Genomic DNA, 19,573 nt, shown 5'->3' on the forward strand with positions numbered 1-19,573 from the left:
TCAAGTTTTGCAGACAAAAGAATAACCATTTGTGAGCTTGCTCCTGTTGGTGGGTAGAACACCTCTAATAATCTGCAGGACATTCTTATAACTACTCAGCTGCCTGCCCCTAAAAGCACACAAATTCCTCCCTGTCAGTAATCTCACTAAAATATATTGTCTGACCACAATTTAAACCATGACCTTTGCCATACTATTAACCTCTCGCTGCATGATTCTTAGACCACTCTGGGGTTTTCTGGCCAGAATGGATGAATTTTAGCTACCTTTGCACGAAAGATGCATGATAGCTATTGGATGACCTCTTTGTCTACTAAGGCTAAACTATTAAACACAAGACTAGTGTTTGAGGCATTTGAAGACCAAAAATGTAGGCTAATATTGGTTAAGAAATGGGTCTGTGATCAACATATTTAATTAAATAATATACTGGTACCATAACATCATTTAGGCCCCCCAAATTCACCAAATAAACATAAGTCTGTACCCACTGAATCCCATCTAGTGTTGTTGCAGCACCCTGTATCAAGGTCCACATAGTTTAAAGATTCCAACATACTGAATAACCAGGTTTTCAGAAGAATCAGTTGCCAAATGATCAGACTTCTACTATACATACCTGGTAAACATGGTATCCTTAAGGAAAAAAAAGGAAAGGTTCCAATATACCAGATAATGCAATCTAAATTTAATAAAATGATTGTGATTTAAAATATTTAAACAAAATGGTAATAAACAGTTCTGCTTTACTTACTAACACATAGGTATCCAGAAGGCTTCGGTACATATCAACAAATTTGACAGAATCCTTAAGAAACAACTTCCAGGTGTCAACATTGTCCTTGGTTATTCCTATTGATTGTACCATTCTTTGACATTAACTGGTTTCGTTTTGAAGATGCTAAGGAACGTCAATCTGAAATAAAATAGTTATGTCAATAACCATGATGTTATTTCAAATTTCAATTACCACAATGTTTTCAAAGTTGCAATGGACCCACAATGCAGGTCATTTAAAAATTAAGCAAATGTCCAAATGCTTTAGTGGACTTATGCCGCCTGGCTTTTCATTAATCACTTTTAAAAATGTAATTAGATTCTACACCACGATTATAGTTTCCTTGCCAGTGAAAGGAATCCTTAGTCAACATTAACAGATCCCTATAACCACTAAAAGTAGCTTAAAATTTTAGCCACAAATGCAGCATAAATACTAACTACAAGACTATCTAAATGTAACTGGATATACTATCTACAAGGTTATTTAAATGTAACTGGATATATTATCTACAAGGTTATTTAAATGTAACTGGATATATTATCTACAAGGTTATTTAAATGTATCAGGATATCTAAGCCTATGTGTCAAGGAAAGCTTTATGACAAAGCGGGCAATCACTGAGGCCACCCTACCTCCTCAACAGATTGAGACAAGGATCAATCAAGTATAAACCTATGTACAGTATATACCTATGAACTGTGACCTCCACAAAAGCCTCAACTGATGTAGATGGGGGCCTACATGTAGCCATGTTAACTTTTAAAAGTGGCTATGGTATTTTCACTTGAGGATGGAAGCCCTGCCATCAAAGTTAGCAAAGATTAGGGTAGGGCCCCTCCCTGTAATTGCCACTTCCTGTACCAAAATTCCTTAATTTGTATTTTTTTTTTAATCATCTAGATGTAGTTTAATTAGCATCGTCACTGGAAGACAGTCTGCTTAGTTTTAACATCACCAGGCTTCCAGGGTCGCAAGCATAAACAACATCATTGTTTGAGACTGTTGTGAAGAAAGGGTACCAGCGTCTATGGGTACAAGTGGTGTTCCGATTTAGCACAGGAAATGGGAAGTTCATTTACGCAAGTGACTTCACAAACATCAAGATGGCATCAATCTTCTACACGTAAGGAGTTTTAAGTAAAACATTTTGAAAGCGTCATGGAGGTAAGTTAGCACTGCACATGGCTTAGACTTTCACTAGGTAACTTCTGTTTAATCGGAAATTATGGCCTTAATTTCTTACTTGGGAGAAAACACATACTTTGAGAGGAAAGTAGAGGTCTCGAGGTGTTGCTTCCACGGAGGCTGGCTTGTGACCGACGTCTAACTTAGGTTACTGGAAATGCTATAGTTTTTTGGGAAAGTGGTTGTGCTACGTACAAGTGGTTGCCTGGTCGCACAGCAGTTTTACCCATAATTCTAACAACATGGAAGATCCCATTGGGAACCTAAGGTCAAGGGGTCAATGGTGGTTCCTACTAGGGACCTGTATGATTTAGACTAGGGGGCTTTAGCCTATGCTAGTTCTGGATAGCTATGTCATTGTAAGGTTATGACTTAGGTAGTATTAAAGGTTATTCTCCACTATAGTAGTACCAATCTGTGGTGAGGGTTTGGGCCTGTCTAAAAGCGAAAACACGCGTTGCCATATCTTCAAGTTCTTTGTAGAGGCGGCAAAGGTCAAAGCTCTATATTTCTTACTAATCACCCAAGGGAATTACTCTGAAGTATTTTGCTAATCATGGTTTTTATGTAAACAGTTGTTAATGATCGACATTCTTAAGTTTTTCAATATCATATTTGAGAAACGTGGCAAACATGTTGCCACATCTACAATCTGGATTCTCAGGTCAAGTATCGAAATCTGTATCTGTCAGTCAAGAACAATATACCCTTCGTTAATCTCTTAAGAATGGTCAAATCTTATAAGCTGGGCTCCTTTATGGTGAAGGTAAGGATTAGCGATGTAAAATATAGTTGGCGCTCAAACAGAGTGTGTGATTAAATGCTTAAAAGATGTCTGTTATCTGAACTTTTCTATAAATTGAGAAATTTGATGAGGAGTCCTCTTAAAGCATCCCTCTCTCTCTCGTCTTTTTACGCTGTTCTGTACTGTTCTCTTTGAAAACCATTGTAAATGCATGCATCACGAGGTTAAATTAAGTGTATCATTATCGTTCTTATTTATTGGATATACTTTATTTATTACTTGAATGTTTCTAAAATAAAGAAATGATTAATGTATGAAATTTATCATATCAATAATTTCCCTTTATTTTTCTCTCATGTAGCTAGATTGTTAATAAATAGGTTAATTGAAGAATAAAAAGAACTGTTTCATATCTGAAGTTTTAATGCCAATACACACTACCTGAATAAAGGAAAAATAAACTTATACCAGCGAACCCTTCTCAGACAATTCGAGTGGGCATTCCCCTTTCACCAGACTCTGAAAGGAGGGTAATCTGTAGAGGACAGAGGTTAAGACCTAAGGGTAATGTTTCCCTTGGGTGATTAGTGAGAAATACAGAGCTTTGACTTTGGCCGCCTCTACAAAGAGCTTGAAGATATGGCAACGCGTGTTTTCGCTTTTAGACACGCCCAAAGCCTCACCATAGATTGGTACTACCTACTACTATAGTTTATAGGCTAGCCTATTCTCTGCCAACCAAGAGGGAATCATAATACCTATTTGGTGTATCTTGTGTACTAAAGTATATGAAAGCAGGTTAGTCATACCAGGCGAAGTCCATAGGCTTGAGAACTACCTAGGCTAGCTAGTAGGTATATACCTACTTACTAGCCTAGATACTCCTATAGGGCTACCTAGGTATTCGGTTTAATAGTAGTAGTATACTGGGCTACCTAGACTACCCATTTATCAATAAACACATCTTAAATGCATCTATTAAATAGTCACCGGTATTTTTTCAACTCTAAAATAAATAACTCTGCAATACGACTCACTAAAAAAGCCGGCAATTTGAAACTACCACAAATTAAGTAGTAACTACGGTAACTACTACCTGTCACGCAGTGTCAAAATCCGAATGTCAGTTGAAAGAAGACTAGTGGTAGTAGTAGTAACATAAAAGGACCTATTTTTAAACGGCTCTCTCTTATTTTACCTCTATAGCGCCTATAAACATTAAATTTTTTAGTCTATGAACTCGTAACTGTGAGATTTAAGCTTATTTTTATATCCCAAACTTCTGAAATTCTCACAATAGTCGCTTCTTAACTTAAATTTCGTCTCGATTCAATTATACATGAGTTTATAAGTTTAAAAATGGCTATTTTCTCGAGTATTTGACTGAAAGTTTATTTAATTTTTGTTCCTGATCGATTTGGATAATGAAAAAGGAAACCGTAAAATTATACAGGTGAGGAATGCAACTTAAATCTACAGAGATTTTAAGTAAAGATCAGAGCTATGACGAGGTAGTACATTGGAGAGGATTTGCTCTGCATTATACCAGTCTGAAATAAAATTACGTACTATACTTGGGATACTGTATCATATTATTATTCATAGGGATAATTATGATTAAAACATTTTTCAATGTGCAAATATACTATATTTAAACGTTTTCTCAAAAGTTTTCATGAAAGGGTAAGAAAGATCTGTTATTCATTGACTCTGGCTGGCTGTTATAGAAGATTTATTTAACTTTATCCTTTAAAAAAATCAATAAAAGCAAATGACTATAAACAAAAAGATGAAGTCTTCAGGGCTCTGAGAATCTGTATAGTCCTGAGTAAGCTTTTTGGAGTTTATTTCAGAGAATATCAACTTTAGCATGTCAGTTTTTCGAATATCCATTCCTAGAAAATGAGTTTTTATTATTTTTTTCTGGGAAGCCTAAACCTAACCCGAATTCATAATTTGATGTAGGCCCAATGAACCCATATGACCGAACACTGAATACTGGGGAACTACAGAATTAACTAAATATATTTCTTTTAAAATAGCTGTTTAGGATTACAAAACTGAATGCATTATTGTTTAATGACGAATATAACTGGAAAATCGTTTCGCCATTCTTATGTGCGAAATATATATAGTACCTACCATATTTTACGAGAGGCTCGGTCAAAAATAACGATGTTACATCTATTAGCTCCAAATTCCAACGCATCATTACAAAGAAGCTGATTCTAAATTGGGTGTTAAATCACTACAATAAATACTTCCATCTAGAACAATAATAAAAAAAAGTTATACGAAGATTGATAAACGTGGTGGGAACAGGCATAACCTGCTCATGAAGAAATACGATATATAGACCACGTATAATCATACGTTTCGCTCGGTATTATCAAATATTTCATCATGATTTTCAATCAACACAGATGTAATGTCAGAAGTATCAAAGAAAAATGGAGGACGAACGAGCTGTTACTGAAAGTTATTTTATTAGATAAATCATTGGAAGCGTCTTAGTATCATTACCAATACTTATACATTAAGTTTAGCTTCGCGTTCGTGATGCCAACTTTATAAAAACGAATCGGCCACATCCGAGTCTATAGAAGGCTCTTTCTACAACAACCGCTGTTTTTTTTTTAAATTTTGTTTTTTTTGCGGGGGGGGAAAGGGGGGGCGGGGCCGGGGTATAATAATAATATTAATGCTAGGGGGCCGGGGTTCTAAATTTTTAATTTTTCGGTTTTTCTTTCCGTTTAATTTTTAATTTTACAATAAAAATTAATTTTTGAATTTTTTTTCAGGAAGGATTGCAAAGTTGGGGGGCCGGGGGGAGGGGGTTACTGAACGTCCTTTTCTGCGTCAGGCATGAGCTCCTCCAGGGTCTCTATTCTTTAGAGAAGAAGAAGAGACGCCGGAGTTTGAAGGTATCTTACTATTGTTGCAGAAAAGGGATAAGAGACATGAATTAAAATAAACATGTTGAAATAACACAAGGTAAAGTTAAACTAAATAAAAGTAATCAAGGAAATACAGCTTTGCATGTCATAAACAGTGTATAGTGAGTGTGGCCGCAACTGTGTTTGTGGAGTGAGCGCTTAGTAACCATGAACGAACCTTTGATGGAGAATATATGATTTTGAAATGAAATTTGGGATTTGAATGTGAATGAGATTTTATTTTAAATCCATAAACTGTTGAGATGAGCCATTTGCATAGTAGAATATTATTTAATAAATAAATATATAGGCCTAAAGATGATTAAAAATACAGGGATACGTGGTTTATGAACTTATGATCATCTTAGCGCAATTATCAATAAATTCGATTAATGCTTTCTCATTATGCAAAGATGAGAATTCAGTTATGCTAGTGGTCCAGTTGTCAGAGAGAGAGAGAGAGAGAGAGAGAGAGAGAGAGAGAGAGAGAGAGAGACGATGAGAGGAGAGGTGAGAGAGAAGGAGCGAGAGAGAGGAATGGAGAGAGAGGCGAGAGAGAGAGACTATGACATTGAACCGTATAGGTTATCTGACAATTCTCTAGACGGGTAACCATACAGATTACCATAGGGGAAACAACGACTATACCATTTTCCCATGCTAAGGATATTGTTTCACAGCTGACCTCCCTCTCTCCGTCTCTTTCGTGTGAATTCCTTCAAATTATATCTAAAAGACCACTCCATGAATGTCTTACGAAAGAATTCGCCCACATTAACCATTAACCCAAAGTCCTTCCGCTCTAGTTTCACACGTAGCTGAACAATTGATCATCAGGTGACCTGTACAAGACAATTACTACACAAGTGTCGGCCAGCTTCCCACGTCAGTCCTTATAGAATTTATTTTAGTACCATTGCATAGACGGTTTTCAGATTCCAAATAGCCACTTGCTTCGTCTTAATACAACACGTAAGGGAAATGATAAGAAAAGAAAAGAGGATGATTTACAGAGTCACGAACCGATAATTATTGTGTCGGTGGCAAGTGTCCGTGTGAATTTATGACCGGGAGATGTAATCATCCGGTAAGATCCTCTCTTTCGAAGTTTAAGTGGTATTAATGTGGTCTAGAACAAAGAGAATGGTTTCGTAATAAACGCAATAGGGAACGGCAAATACCAAACTTTTCACGAGCGTCCTAAAGAAGAAGAACGAAAGAGCAGCAAGTGAAGTGCCTGACTACAAGCGCAAGCGACATGAATTGGATTACCATTTTTTTTTCTTTCTTTTATCGGGTGAATTCTACTCAGCCTCATTCTATGCTGTGTAAGTTGCCCTAGATCAGTCACCTAGAATCTGTAAACTAATTCGAGAGAGGAGAGAAAAGCGGCGTTCTCGTCAACACTCTTCAGTGACGCTTACGTATCACTTGGTCTAGAATCTATAGATGGATATCTATAAAACTCGAGAATGAGCGAAATTTTGATGATGGTTCTCTAGGTAATTATCTTTGTTTTCAGCTTTATAACCATCCAACACCTACGTTCAGTGGAATTCATTGGCAAACATTGTCATGGATATCAGGCGCCTCCACTTGGGCTTAATTGGAGCATTCTCTCGAAGTCAATCCATTCTTCTTTAGACTCAGTCAAGGGTATCATGATTAGCAGAAGATGAGGGGCGTGTAGTACTGAAGACATCCCTCACACTCTCATTTTGTTTAGGGGCCGTTCAAACATAATGTAATACCAATATTTTATGGTAATATTTGACTGCTCCTTCCCCGTTGTCACGCCTCATAAACATATCCAGACATCCCTTAGAAACTTATGCAACTTTACACATAGTATTACACCGCCCTCCTCCCATCCACTCCGAATTAGTACGTTTCCTATTTTTAATGCAATGATATATTAAAGTACCTGGAAATTAATGCCTTCGGATTTTTTTTTAATACTTTTATGCATAAAGTAGAGAACGTCGGAGCTCAAAAAAGGGATGAGTTCGTGATTATTGTGTCAAGTGACACATATATAGATCTAGTGGAAAATGTTGAAGTACAAACAAGGGTTGAGTTTCTTATATTTTTGTAAACATAATTATGCAATAAATAAATGAATAAATACAATATTTCTCAATATTATCGAAATATGATAAAAGTCTGTTGCAGAATTTCGTTACACTCATAACGCTTCACCCAAGGACCTTGGCTTCTCCATATACCGCCCTCTCACCCGATAAGACGTTACGTAAATTTTGAACGGAACGACCCCTTATATGTTATTATCAAATTGTCTTAATTGAACTATCAACCTACATATCTCCCAAGTTCCTGGAAGCCACTCGTCGGCCATTGGCTCTAATCAGTTTTATTACAGGGGCCAGCAGCACCTGCGCGCATTGGGTTTGTCACCTGTTGTCGTCGAATTAAAACCAGCCCACGTTGGCGCATGAACGGTTTTTAACCCTTTCCCTGTGTTTCATATTTCTGAAGACTGATTTCGCTTGGTCTCCAAGACCTAAATTTCATAATCGATCAAACAACAAGACTATAACTTCCCCCATTAAAGCAGAGCCATAGCTGCCTCGATACTTTTTGAAGACTCGGTATAGCGCCATTTGCTTTTGAACCGGCTTTTTATAATGAATTAGACAATCCTCCCGCATTTCTCGCCATTTTCTCTCGTTTTTATGCATTCCTTCATCACTGCATGAATGAGTATTATTTATGGGCTACATAGACTTGAGTCACACCTATCATTAAAAAATAATGTCTAAGCAATACTTCGTAACCGCCTCCACTTGAGATCAAGTTATTCTTTCTTGGCTAAGTCCTAAATTTTAACCCACAATATTTTTCCTTATTTCTAATAGCTCCAATTCCTGTAGTATACCTCTACCACATTTTCCCTTAAGATATAAAGAAACTCTTATATCGCATTGGGATCTTTCCCTCATTTAAGCTTGCCTTATACATCCCGGTCTGCCACTTATTTTTAGATTATTGCCACTACAAGTCGCTGCTCGCACATTTCTATGTTAAGAAACATTTTTCTTTTTTCAGTTTTATATAATTTACATCTGTGTCTCTCTTTGACTTAAAGACATACTACTTCCGCCACTGAGACAGGATATTACTACGTCACTCTGTAAGTGCAACACCGAAACTAGTAGGTAATACTAGTACTAAAACACCAAAATTAGTACTAAAATATCACAAGCAATTACTTAAACATCAAAAACTAGTACTAAAATATAAAATAACTAGTACTAAAACATCAAAAACTAGTACTAAAATATAAAATAACTAGTACTAAAACATCAAAAACTAGTACTAAAACATGAAATAACTAATACTAAAACATCAAAAACTAGTACTAAAGTATAAAATAACTAGTACTAAAACATCAAAAACTAGTACTAAAATATAAAATAACTAGTACTAAAACATCAAAAACTATAGTACTAAAATATAAAATAACTAGTACTAAAAATAAAAAACTAGTACTAAAATATAAAATAACTAGTACTAAAACATCAAAAAACTAGTACTAAAACATAAAAAACAAGTACTAAAACACCAAAACTAGTACTAAAAACCAAACACTAGAACTGAAATATCAAAAGTAGTACTAATATATCAACAACAAAACTGGTACTAAAACACTTAAAACTAGTATTAAAACATCGAAAACTATACTCTGTTTTTTTTCATCTGTCCATCCGCCGGTGGTGTTTTTGTATGGTAACACTGAGTCCCGGGCTTTAGATAGTTACGCTGTGTGTAAGTTTTAGGTAAATAAAAGGAAATCTGGGTGTACATTTGTAACTGAAAAGTGTTTTAATAATTTACTGTATGCGAATTACACCGTTAATATTCGAAATAGGATATTATTATAATCGTTGAATGTAAGCTGAATGTAACTATCTAAAGCCCGGGACGCAGTGTTACCATACAAAAACACCACAGGCAGATGGACAGATGAAAAAAAAACAGAGTATAGTACTAAAACACCAAAAGTATTACTTCAAAAACTCTTGTGTGCTTACTTTACACTCTGGAAAGACTTCCTCCAAATAGGGTTTTTATATTTTTAATACTCCTTGGAACATTAGTTGAAATATAGCCCTACATACTTTAATCTCTCTCTCTCTCTCTCTCTCTCGATTTGCGTGCTCGAACTACGTAGTATATTTATAGCTCTATTCCGGAACTGTCCTTTCAAACCAGTCTTCTATATATTTATTCTATCATTCCGAGTAATCTATGATCAGATGTCAAGCTTATCTCAAGCCAATCTTTTCCAGACAGATTTAATCTCCTTCGTTTGTTGACCCTGTGTAACAAATAAGTCTATGTTCTCTTCTTGACATTTTTAATCATATCCTTTCATTGCTTCCGCAACTCACCAATTCTCCCTTAATATATATATATATATATATATATATATATATTATATATATATATATATATATGTATATATATATATATAATATATATATATATATATATATATATATAACATAAGTTAACTATCAGGAGAAAAACACAAAAGCAAATATATTTTCGCTTACATTACGGTACAAAAGATATGCAAATACTAACTTACTAAAGGTAAATTAAAGTAAAATATTTATAATAGTACCCCCGGAAATCTATCGCTGACGGAAATCAAACAAAAGAAAAAAAATGTTTTTCAGGTCTAAAAGGGAATTGTTACTCACCAATTAACTAGTCAAATTAGAGTTATTTTAAAAATTCTTAGACTAATATTGTTTACGTAGCACTCAAGTGTATGTAGGGAATATGTTAGGATAATTCTACTTATTTTTATAGACGTCGTTCAAACCCGTTTTCATTGACAGTTGTACCCGCTATGCTGCCAGACTAAAGATTTCGTTAACAACGAATCACTAAAACAGAAAATTTGCTATTTGCCAGTTATGGTAATAGCTTATTTTACTAATTTTATCTCGCTCTGGCCTCCATTTCACGGGTACAATACATTTATTGCATAATGTATCGAGTTTTTCCATTACATTTCTAACATTTTTCCTCGTCTACACTGATTTGTGAACGCCAATTGAATAATATAAAAAATACTAATTCGAAACTAGGGTTACGAGGTTAATATAAAGAAAATGCTGAACCAAAACAATGTACTTACAGTTACAATACATTTGTGAAACAAAGCTCGAATAGATAGAAAACTATGTTAGCTATCTGTGATAACTTTAAATAAAAGTAAAATTCCTGCTTATTCTTTCATAATTATTTGCAAGGTTTTTAGACTTAATATCCCGTTTTCTATGTAGGCCGATGTGCAGCGGTATACCACGACAAAAATATACTTAGTTTTCTTTTAATTTTATTGGTATTAACTATTATAATGAATTCATTAATTCTAAAGATTCCGACAATGTTTCACTTCTATCTTTAACATCAAGACTGTAAATACGAACCTGAGATTAAACGGAAAATAAAAATAAAATATTTGGCTAAGTCAATGAGACGATTTAAAAACAAAAGTATATTTGTATTCGTTTCTAATCTCGTTTATTACACCTAACTTAATGGTCTGAAGGCAGCTGATCGTATTTCATATAGTACATCAGAGAGAGAGAGAGAGAGAGAGAGAGAGAGAGAGAGAGAGAGAGAGTATTATATCAAACTAATCTTCACAACAATCTAAAGACATCTAATTCCAAAATTGTATATACTGCCTACACGTACGTACGTGGGCGCGTGAGTGGATACCACATACATCGTAAATAAAATTACATGTACGTAGGTCAGTTTTAGATAAATACTACACACTGAAAATGATATGTTGTGTAATTGATATTATACCAATCTCAACGGTCAGTTAAGAATGTATAGTGTATTGTATACTCTCATATATATCCCCCTTGCTTGTCAGATCACACACACACACACAGCAGGTGGCAACACCTTTTCAGTAACACGAAACTTAATTTCATCGTAATTCCATTACTAACCCCCCCCCTCTCTCTCTCTCTCTCTCTCTCTCTCTCTCAGTTACAGGTGATCGAATCGGTTCTATAATCTCCGGATAATTGTATATCTCGTCATCTTGTTACTGGACTCTTTCGTAAGGTGATGACGAACGTTAATCCTTTGCGCTTAACGTTCGTCATCTCGGTGGACTGAGATTTGTGTCGTTTCTCCCACTTGAACTAATTTACGTTTCGTTTTAATTTCCTGGGAGAATTTTATGGTAACGATTAGATGCTGGTGTTTGATATCCTTGTAGAAAAGCTGATTAGTCTTTTTTTTCTCTCCTGTTTTTAATGGCCGCCTTTAAATAAAATCAACATGTCGAATGTGAGACTATAGCTACCTACACAAACAAACAAACAATATATTACAAACGCAGACTGCATTCTGAAACACGGAAAATCCAGGGATATTGTATTGCAGAAAATGATCAAGAGATGGAATGAATTCTAATGAGCAAAGTCAAACTGGGTGCTTTGATTTGCATTAGATGTATAGGCCTATAATCATTGCCTTATAGGCCTGTATAATCCTTGTCTGTTCCATTAAACCAAATTTATCCTTATATTTTTCAGGAGTCAGGCCAGACAACGTTTCCGTCCGCGGTGGATGAAAAAAATAATGAATCTACTGATGGAATAACATTGGATTTTGGACGGTAATTACGTAAACTATAGTCAAAGCATTCCCATGCAGTTCTTGCTCTCAAAATAATTTAAATTTTTCGAGGTTTTGCAACTCCACAAGTCTGTTTGAATGTATGCATCTATACATTTATCTATATTTCAATGAAATGCATTTATATCTGTAATATCTAATGAAATTCAGGTTTTAAATGTATGTTTTCATACACTTGCATATAATTCAATGAAATACAGGGTTAAAAGGCATGTTTTTATCCATTTATATCTAAAATTCAATGAAATGTAGGGAGCATAAGACCACATTTTCCAAAGCTCATAAACGATTTTCAAAGGTATATGCCTAGGCTTAACCAAACCAAGACACGTTAGGGTCACTGTTACTTAGGCCCACAGGATATTCCTGGACGTGTAATTTTCATGCAATGTGGTTTGGTTTCCACGCCAATCATTTATAGGTCTGATGCAAATCCGGGAACGACCCACGAGAGAAGGAATTAAACAAATAATTATAAACAATAAATCATTACGGATTTTAAGAGTATGCAGCCCACCGTTGCTAAGTTTTCATGGTAATAAGTTTGAATCAGCACATATTCCTTAAACCACCCCGACACCAATTCTATTATCGCTTAATAAATTCCCCCTCGGTTAAGCATATATGAAAATATATTAATTCCGAGGTAGAGCGAATTAGATATTAAAGGACATTTGTAGTTCGATATATGTATATGAATCACGGTAATGTGATAGACTTATATATATATATATATATATATATATATATATATATATATATATATATATATATATATATATATATATTACACACACACATACTTGGTGTGTATGCATATAGTACTATTGTTTAAATGACATTGTTATTTTCCATACATAAAATAAAATAAAATAAGTCTATGAAACAATGTATTCAATAATATTTCAGTGTTCCATGTTTAACTAAAATTTTGTGCACAAGTACTACAAGAGTTGAAAATTGTACACTTCACTTACTTGGCTGCAGAACTGTAGGTTTAAGTGCCTATTCTGCATTCACGGATCATAGACCTACCGTATACTAAACTACCGTATATGCCATTAGACTATGCAAGATGCAACAGTGCAACATATATACGTATATATATATATATATATATATATATATATATATATATATATATATATATATCCTTCAATAATTTTCCAACTAATTTATCATAAGCCTAATTTCGTTTTTCTATGACTTTCCATAAACTCCTCCCAGAACTCCTCAAGACTGGTTTACACCTACGCACTTTTGTGGTGCGGTCTGTTACGGCGTGGGATCGCAAGAAACCGCATGAAATTGCACTATAAACGCACCAAAACTGCGCCACTTCGCTGGCGGGGGCAGGTGAAGACCGTTAAAGCCACGCGACGCCGCCCGGATTTTAAATCATTTCAAATTTCTGCGCGGCGTCTGGCGGATGGATGAAGTCGCACAAAGTCGTATGCGGTGTGGCGCGGCCTCGCAACAAAAGAGGTAAGAACCCACACGGTGCCGTGCCACACCGCACCACACCCCACGTGGTGTGATGTGGTGCGACGTAGTACCTTGTTTGCTTTGTTTGTATGGTGCTTTTACGTTGCATGGAACCAGTGATTATTCAGCAACACGACCAATGGCTTTACGTGACTTCCGAACCATGTCGAGAGTGAACTTCTATCACCAGAAATACACATCTCTCACTCTTCAGTGGAATGCCGAGAATCGAACCCGCGACCACCGAGGTGGAACACTAAAACCATACCAACCACGCCGCTGAGGCGCTTGCTACATAGTACCACCCGCGAGGGAGTGCTATGGCGTGATGTTGTGGTGCCTGTGAGGTGCCCTTATGGCGCCTTCATACAGAATTAATAAATGGCGGGCACATGTTGCTGGGCGTGCGGCGTGTTACGGCGTCTCCCTAGGTAGATTTTTTTTTTCTTTTTTAGTTGAACCTCAATACTTTTTTTCTTTTATTAAGAAATATTACTTTACAAAATTATATTTTACAATTTTGCATATACATTGTAAGATCTATGTATAATATAAAAATATTACAATTTGTTATTTTTCTAAATATGTTTTTAAATTAGAAACATACTGATTCGTGAAAATTTTGTTAACATTAGACTTAAATCCTATAATACTTACATTAAATGTATTTAACAGTCTATTCTTTATACATTTAATAATTTGCTTGTCAGTACTTATTCCCAAATATCTTGCCATCCATATACTTGAAATTATGTCTGCTATTATTACCATTGCTGTATTTTCATCCATTTTTGAGTTTGCTTCAAAATCTAGTTTTAAAATCCTTAAACTGCTATTACCTTTTAATTTACAACACTTTCTAAGCAATTCGAATACCCAGGACAACAAATTCTTAACCAAAGGACAGAAATATACCATATGGATATTAGTTTCTATGCATACACAACCGCATTTCTTAACATCTCTTATTTTCATCATGGCAAGTCTATCATTTGTACTTAAAACTTCATGAACATACTTGAACAAAATTTCTCTACTTTTATTTTCTATATACTTATTATTTACATGTTCCCAAATTAGTTTCCAGTTGAATAGTAGATACAATTTTTCAATATTTGGAACATATTCACTGTTTTTCTTTAGATGTTCATATACCACTTCCGTTTTTATCTGTGGATAAGAGGTCATCTTATTAGCGTTTCGTAATATATTTATCATCCTTTCATAAAAACTAGGTGTAAAAATAGTGCAATCCTGATGTTGGCATTCATTTTCTATAAGGTAGGTTGCTCTGACTTTACAATAATAAATAATCATTTGGTAACCAAAACAACGATCTTTTAAACATTTAAGAAGTGTACTAAACATGACTGACTTCGCTTTACACGGAATATCAATAATACCACAACCACCTCTTAATTTTGACAAAAACATATTGACCTCAGTTGATAATATATGATATTTCCATTTGAAAATGTTAGGTATAAACCAAGTCCTAATTTCATTTTCTTACATTCTATACTTTTCATGTTCATTTTCTTACTTTCTATGCTTTACATGTCCATCATTTGCCTCATTATTATGAATTATGCTATTATTCAAATTTCAAATTCATATTCAAATTCTTTATTTCAGCTGTAGAGCCATATACAAAATATTACGATAAAATTAATAGTTATATACAAATATAATAGGAATAAAACAAAAGGTCTAAACACAGAAAATGTGTTTAGACCACTCTTTAAAAACTAATGATTTTTTAAAACTATATATCACTGTTAAAAATTGCACAAATTAAGTGGTTTTCTGAACTCTTTGCTCTTTGAAACAAGCTTACAATACATTTTCTCACTAATTCATCAAATGTTGGTATTCCTAAAGAAACAAAGTGTCCACTTACTCTCGAAAACCTTTCTATTCCCATCAGGTACCTAAAAGAGTCATTATAACATACCTTAAGTTTTCGTAGGGTTTCATTTTCACATTTCATTGCCAGAGGCATACAATACAGGAAAGTACAGAAAGATCTGAACAAATGCACTTTTGCCTCATCATTGCACATATGAAAGTTCCTTAGCACATATTGCCTCGCAAGCATTGCCCTCGATAGAGTGATGCAATATGGTCATCGTCCTTCAGATTGTCATTAATATTCATGCCGAGATATTTACATGACTTAACGACTTCCAACCTGACGTCATTAATATAGAGTGACGGTTCACTAAATGCCATAAAATTCCTGGGCTTTATAACAAGAACTTTGGTCTTGTCAGGATTGGCTTCAAGATAATGGTACTTCAAATATTCCATACTTTTATCTATGAGTATTTGCAACGCTTCTAAAGATGGGGCTAAAAGTATTATATCATCTGCATAAAAGATATGATTCACCTTAACCTCTCCCACTGTGCAACCACCTTCCCTGCTGAGGAACTTTGTACTTAAGTCATCCACATATACGGCAAACTGAAGTGCTGATAGAACACTACCCTGTCTAATACCACAACTGGGTTTAAAAGGAGAGGAAAGACTATTTCCCCACATTACTCTAAAGTCCTGAGTTTTGTACCAGTACTGTAGCAGTGCTATAATGTAAAATGGCACACGTCTTCTCTTTAAAATTTGAAATAATCTTTCATGACACACTCTATCAAAAGCCTTGGAGATATCCATTGCGCATACAAAAACTGGAGTGTTTTTTGACCTATAAAACTGGCATGTTTGTTTAAAAAGAAAAAGGGCCATATCAGTGCTGTGTTTAGTTTTATAAGCAAATTGATTATCCGAAGTTGTTAACAAGTCTTTGGATCCTTAACTAAATTCGGAATTTTTATTTCAGTCAGATTTTTTGATACGAAATGATGCCTGAACAAACAAGTGAACAAAAGTGACAGATGCACATACAGAGTTGGATGAGCATATCGTAAGTGATTCCCTGTGATTCCATCCAGGCCCGGGGCACTATTTAACGAAAGGGATTTTAAAGCATCTTGAACGTCTTTAACGGAAACAATTGGTATGGTGCTTTCTTCATCTTCATTTTCCATCGACAAAGACATTTGTGGATGGTTCGTACCTTCCATAATATGAGCATAATGATTCTTCAAACCTTCTGCTATGTTTGACTCTCCCCTTATTCCATCAATACCAACCGGTAGTTTGGTAGTTTTCTTTCTTATTTTGTTTATTGTTTTCCAAGGATTTCTCCTGCTCATATCTCTAGCGATTTTTTCCTTTGTTGTTTTGTTTACCGTCTTCTTACAGACTTTGAGTGCTTTTTTAAAATTTCTTTTAGACAGGACCATCTCATCGTATTGCACACCCGATCTCGGCATTCCCATTTCCTTCCATAATAAATACTTTTGTCTGGCTGTAACGTGGTGTAATTTGACGTTTTCATTCCAGCCTGGTATTCCATGACTTTTATGTACCTCCCCGGTATTTTTTGTATCTCCACTCTTAATCAATGCCTCAACAAGATCGACAGCAAATGTTTCAATTAGAAATACATGGTTTCTGTCTCTGCATCCCCTTGTTCTACAGACAATTGTCTCAACTGGAAGCTCTATTTCTTTTAGTGACTTCTCGCTTCGAACTTTATATTCATCATTATTTCTAACCTCGTAAGTTATTCTGCGATTATTGATCCCTGCTACTATGTATGCTGAAAAATCTTGTACACAAAGTTTAAAACCCAGAGGCTTGTGGTCTGAGCCTATCTCCTCGTAAAAAAACTTTAAAACATCGAAGTGCACTCAAGAGGGAGTCAGGGCACACGACATGGTCCAGCCACCTCGTGTGACCCGTAGCATCGCTTACCCACGTATGGGTATCCTGTGGTAATGAGGTGATGTCGGCTGCATAGCAGTCGTATTCATCACACCACCCAAATAATTCTGCACCAAATTCTGATGAAATGTGAGCGTTAAAATCCCCTACAGCAATAACATGATCATTCTGATGTTCTTCAAATAGACATTTCATTTTCCCTAATTTATTTAAGTATTCCTCAGTATTAGAACCGTTATAATAGGGCATATAACAATTGGTAACCCTTATCGTGCTACTACCCAGACTAATATCTATACATAAAAAGCGTTCATCTCTTGTGGGTATTTTCCTGACATACGGAGAGATCTCCTCATGAACTACAACACCACAAGCCACCCGCAACACACCACTACACGGAGTAGCAAAGCCGCAAGAGCGCATGCCCTGGCATGGCAACAACGACCATAAAACCGCACCAACGCCGTAACACTCCGCTAGAAACCGCAAGAACACGCCGTGACATGCCCGTAACCCACTGCCTGGGTCTGCGCCACACCGCCCAATAACGGTCATTTTTTCTCCCCACCGCGTCAATTTTGTAACGGTTTCTTGCGGTCTCACGCCGTAACAGCCCGCAACACAAAAGTGCGAAGGGTGTAAACCTACCTTTATGTGCGGACGCAGCTGCCATGTTGCCACTTCAGCGTCTCGTTGAAACTGAAGTAAATCTTCAGATCACGCCACAGACGTGGAGGCCTCCGGCCACCTGAACTAAATCGGATGCCACGAACCTAACAACGGCAGGTTGCGAGTTGGTCGGAGAGGCCGACGGACTCCGCTCACTTTTGGTCGGATGATAACCCCATAGACAGTGAGATTTACTTCAGATTCAGATAACCGGATCCGGCGACCGTAACGTCTATGGGGCTCTTTAGACGTAGGCCTACAATCATTGCCTTAAATGTAGGCCTACAATCATTGCCTTAAATGTAGGCCTATAATCCTTGCCTGTTCCATTAAACCAAATTTATCCCTATATATTTCAGGAGTCTGGCCAGACAACGTTTCCGTCCGTGGTGGAAAAAAATAATGAATCTATTGATGGAAGAACATTGAATTTTGGCGGGTAATTACGTAAACTAGCCACTAGACTAATATGTAACATTCCTAAAGCATTTCCATGCAGTTCTTGCTCTCAAAATAATTTAAATTATTCGACGCTATGCAACTCCACAAGTCTGTTTGAATGTATGCGTCTATACATTTATCATATTTCAATGATCAGGGTTTTAAAATATGGCTTTATGCATTTATATCTGTCATCTAATGAAATACAGATTTTAAATATATGCTTTCATACATTTACATATAATTCAATGAAATACAGGTTTAAAAGACATGTTTTTATGAATTTAAGACTAAAATCCAATGAAATGCAGGTAGCATAAGACCATATTTCCTAAAATTCAGAAACGATATTCAAAGGTATAGGCCTAGGCCTAACCCAACCAAGACCGTATCAGAGTCACTGTTACTTAGGCCACTGAATATTCCTGGACGTGTAATTTTCCATGCATTGTGGTTTGGTTTCCACGCCAATCATTTATAGGTCTAATGCAAATCCGGGGACAATCCACGAAGCGAAGGAATTGCATGGGTTTTGATTCGCTATTAATACGAATTCACCGGTACTTTCGCAAACAGATTCGTTTTCTTTGCATACCGTATTCAAACTTCCAGCAGGCCAAACGGGATATAAAGTCTATATGAATAATTAAATAAATAATTATGAATAATAAATCGTTACGGATTTTAAGAGTATACAGCCCATCGTTTCTATTTTTTCATGGTAATAAGTTTGAATCAGCATATATTCCTCGGTCTGTCGATTTGCTTATTTCAATGGCCGGCCATTATGTCTAGATTTTTTTTTAAAGTGTGAACGAAAAACTTCCCATTTTAGTGATTTTT

The 19,573-nt window shown here is 35.6% G+C and overlaps 1 protein-coding gene across 5 annotated transcripts in view; it reads right to left on the reverse strand.

The window, feature by feature from the left end:
• LOC135211849 (methyltransferase-like protein 25B) overlaps window positions 1-19,573 on the reverse strand; it is a 163,869-nt gene that overhangs the window by 12,709 nt on the left and 131,587 nt on the right. For 2 of the 5 annotated variants that reach the window (XM_064245059.1, XM_064245058.1), the window contains exon 2: window positions 755-916. In XM_064245059.1, coding sequence (XP_064101129.1) covers window positions 755-868 — 114 coding nt within the window. In that variant the 5' untranslated portion in view covers window positions 869-916. Of the gene's footprint in view, window positions 1-754; window positions 917-2,042; window positions 2,147-3,748; window positions 3,853-19,573 lie in introns of those variants that run through there. The other 3 variants (XM_064245056.1, XM_064245057.1, XM_064245060.1) reach the window with 3 other exon arrangements.

Source organism: Macrobrachium nipponense, chromosome 40 (genome assembly GCF_015104395.2).
Source record: "Macrobrachium nipponense isolate FS-2020 chromosome 40, ASM1510439v2, whole genome shotgun sequence".
NCBI lineage: Eukaryota > Metazoa > Arthropoda > Malacostraca > Decapoda > Palaemonidae > Macrobrachium > Macrobrachium nipponense.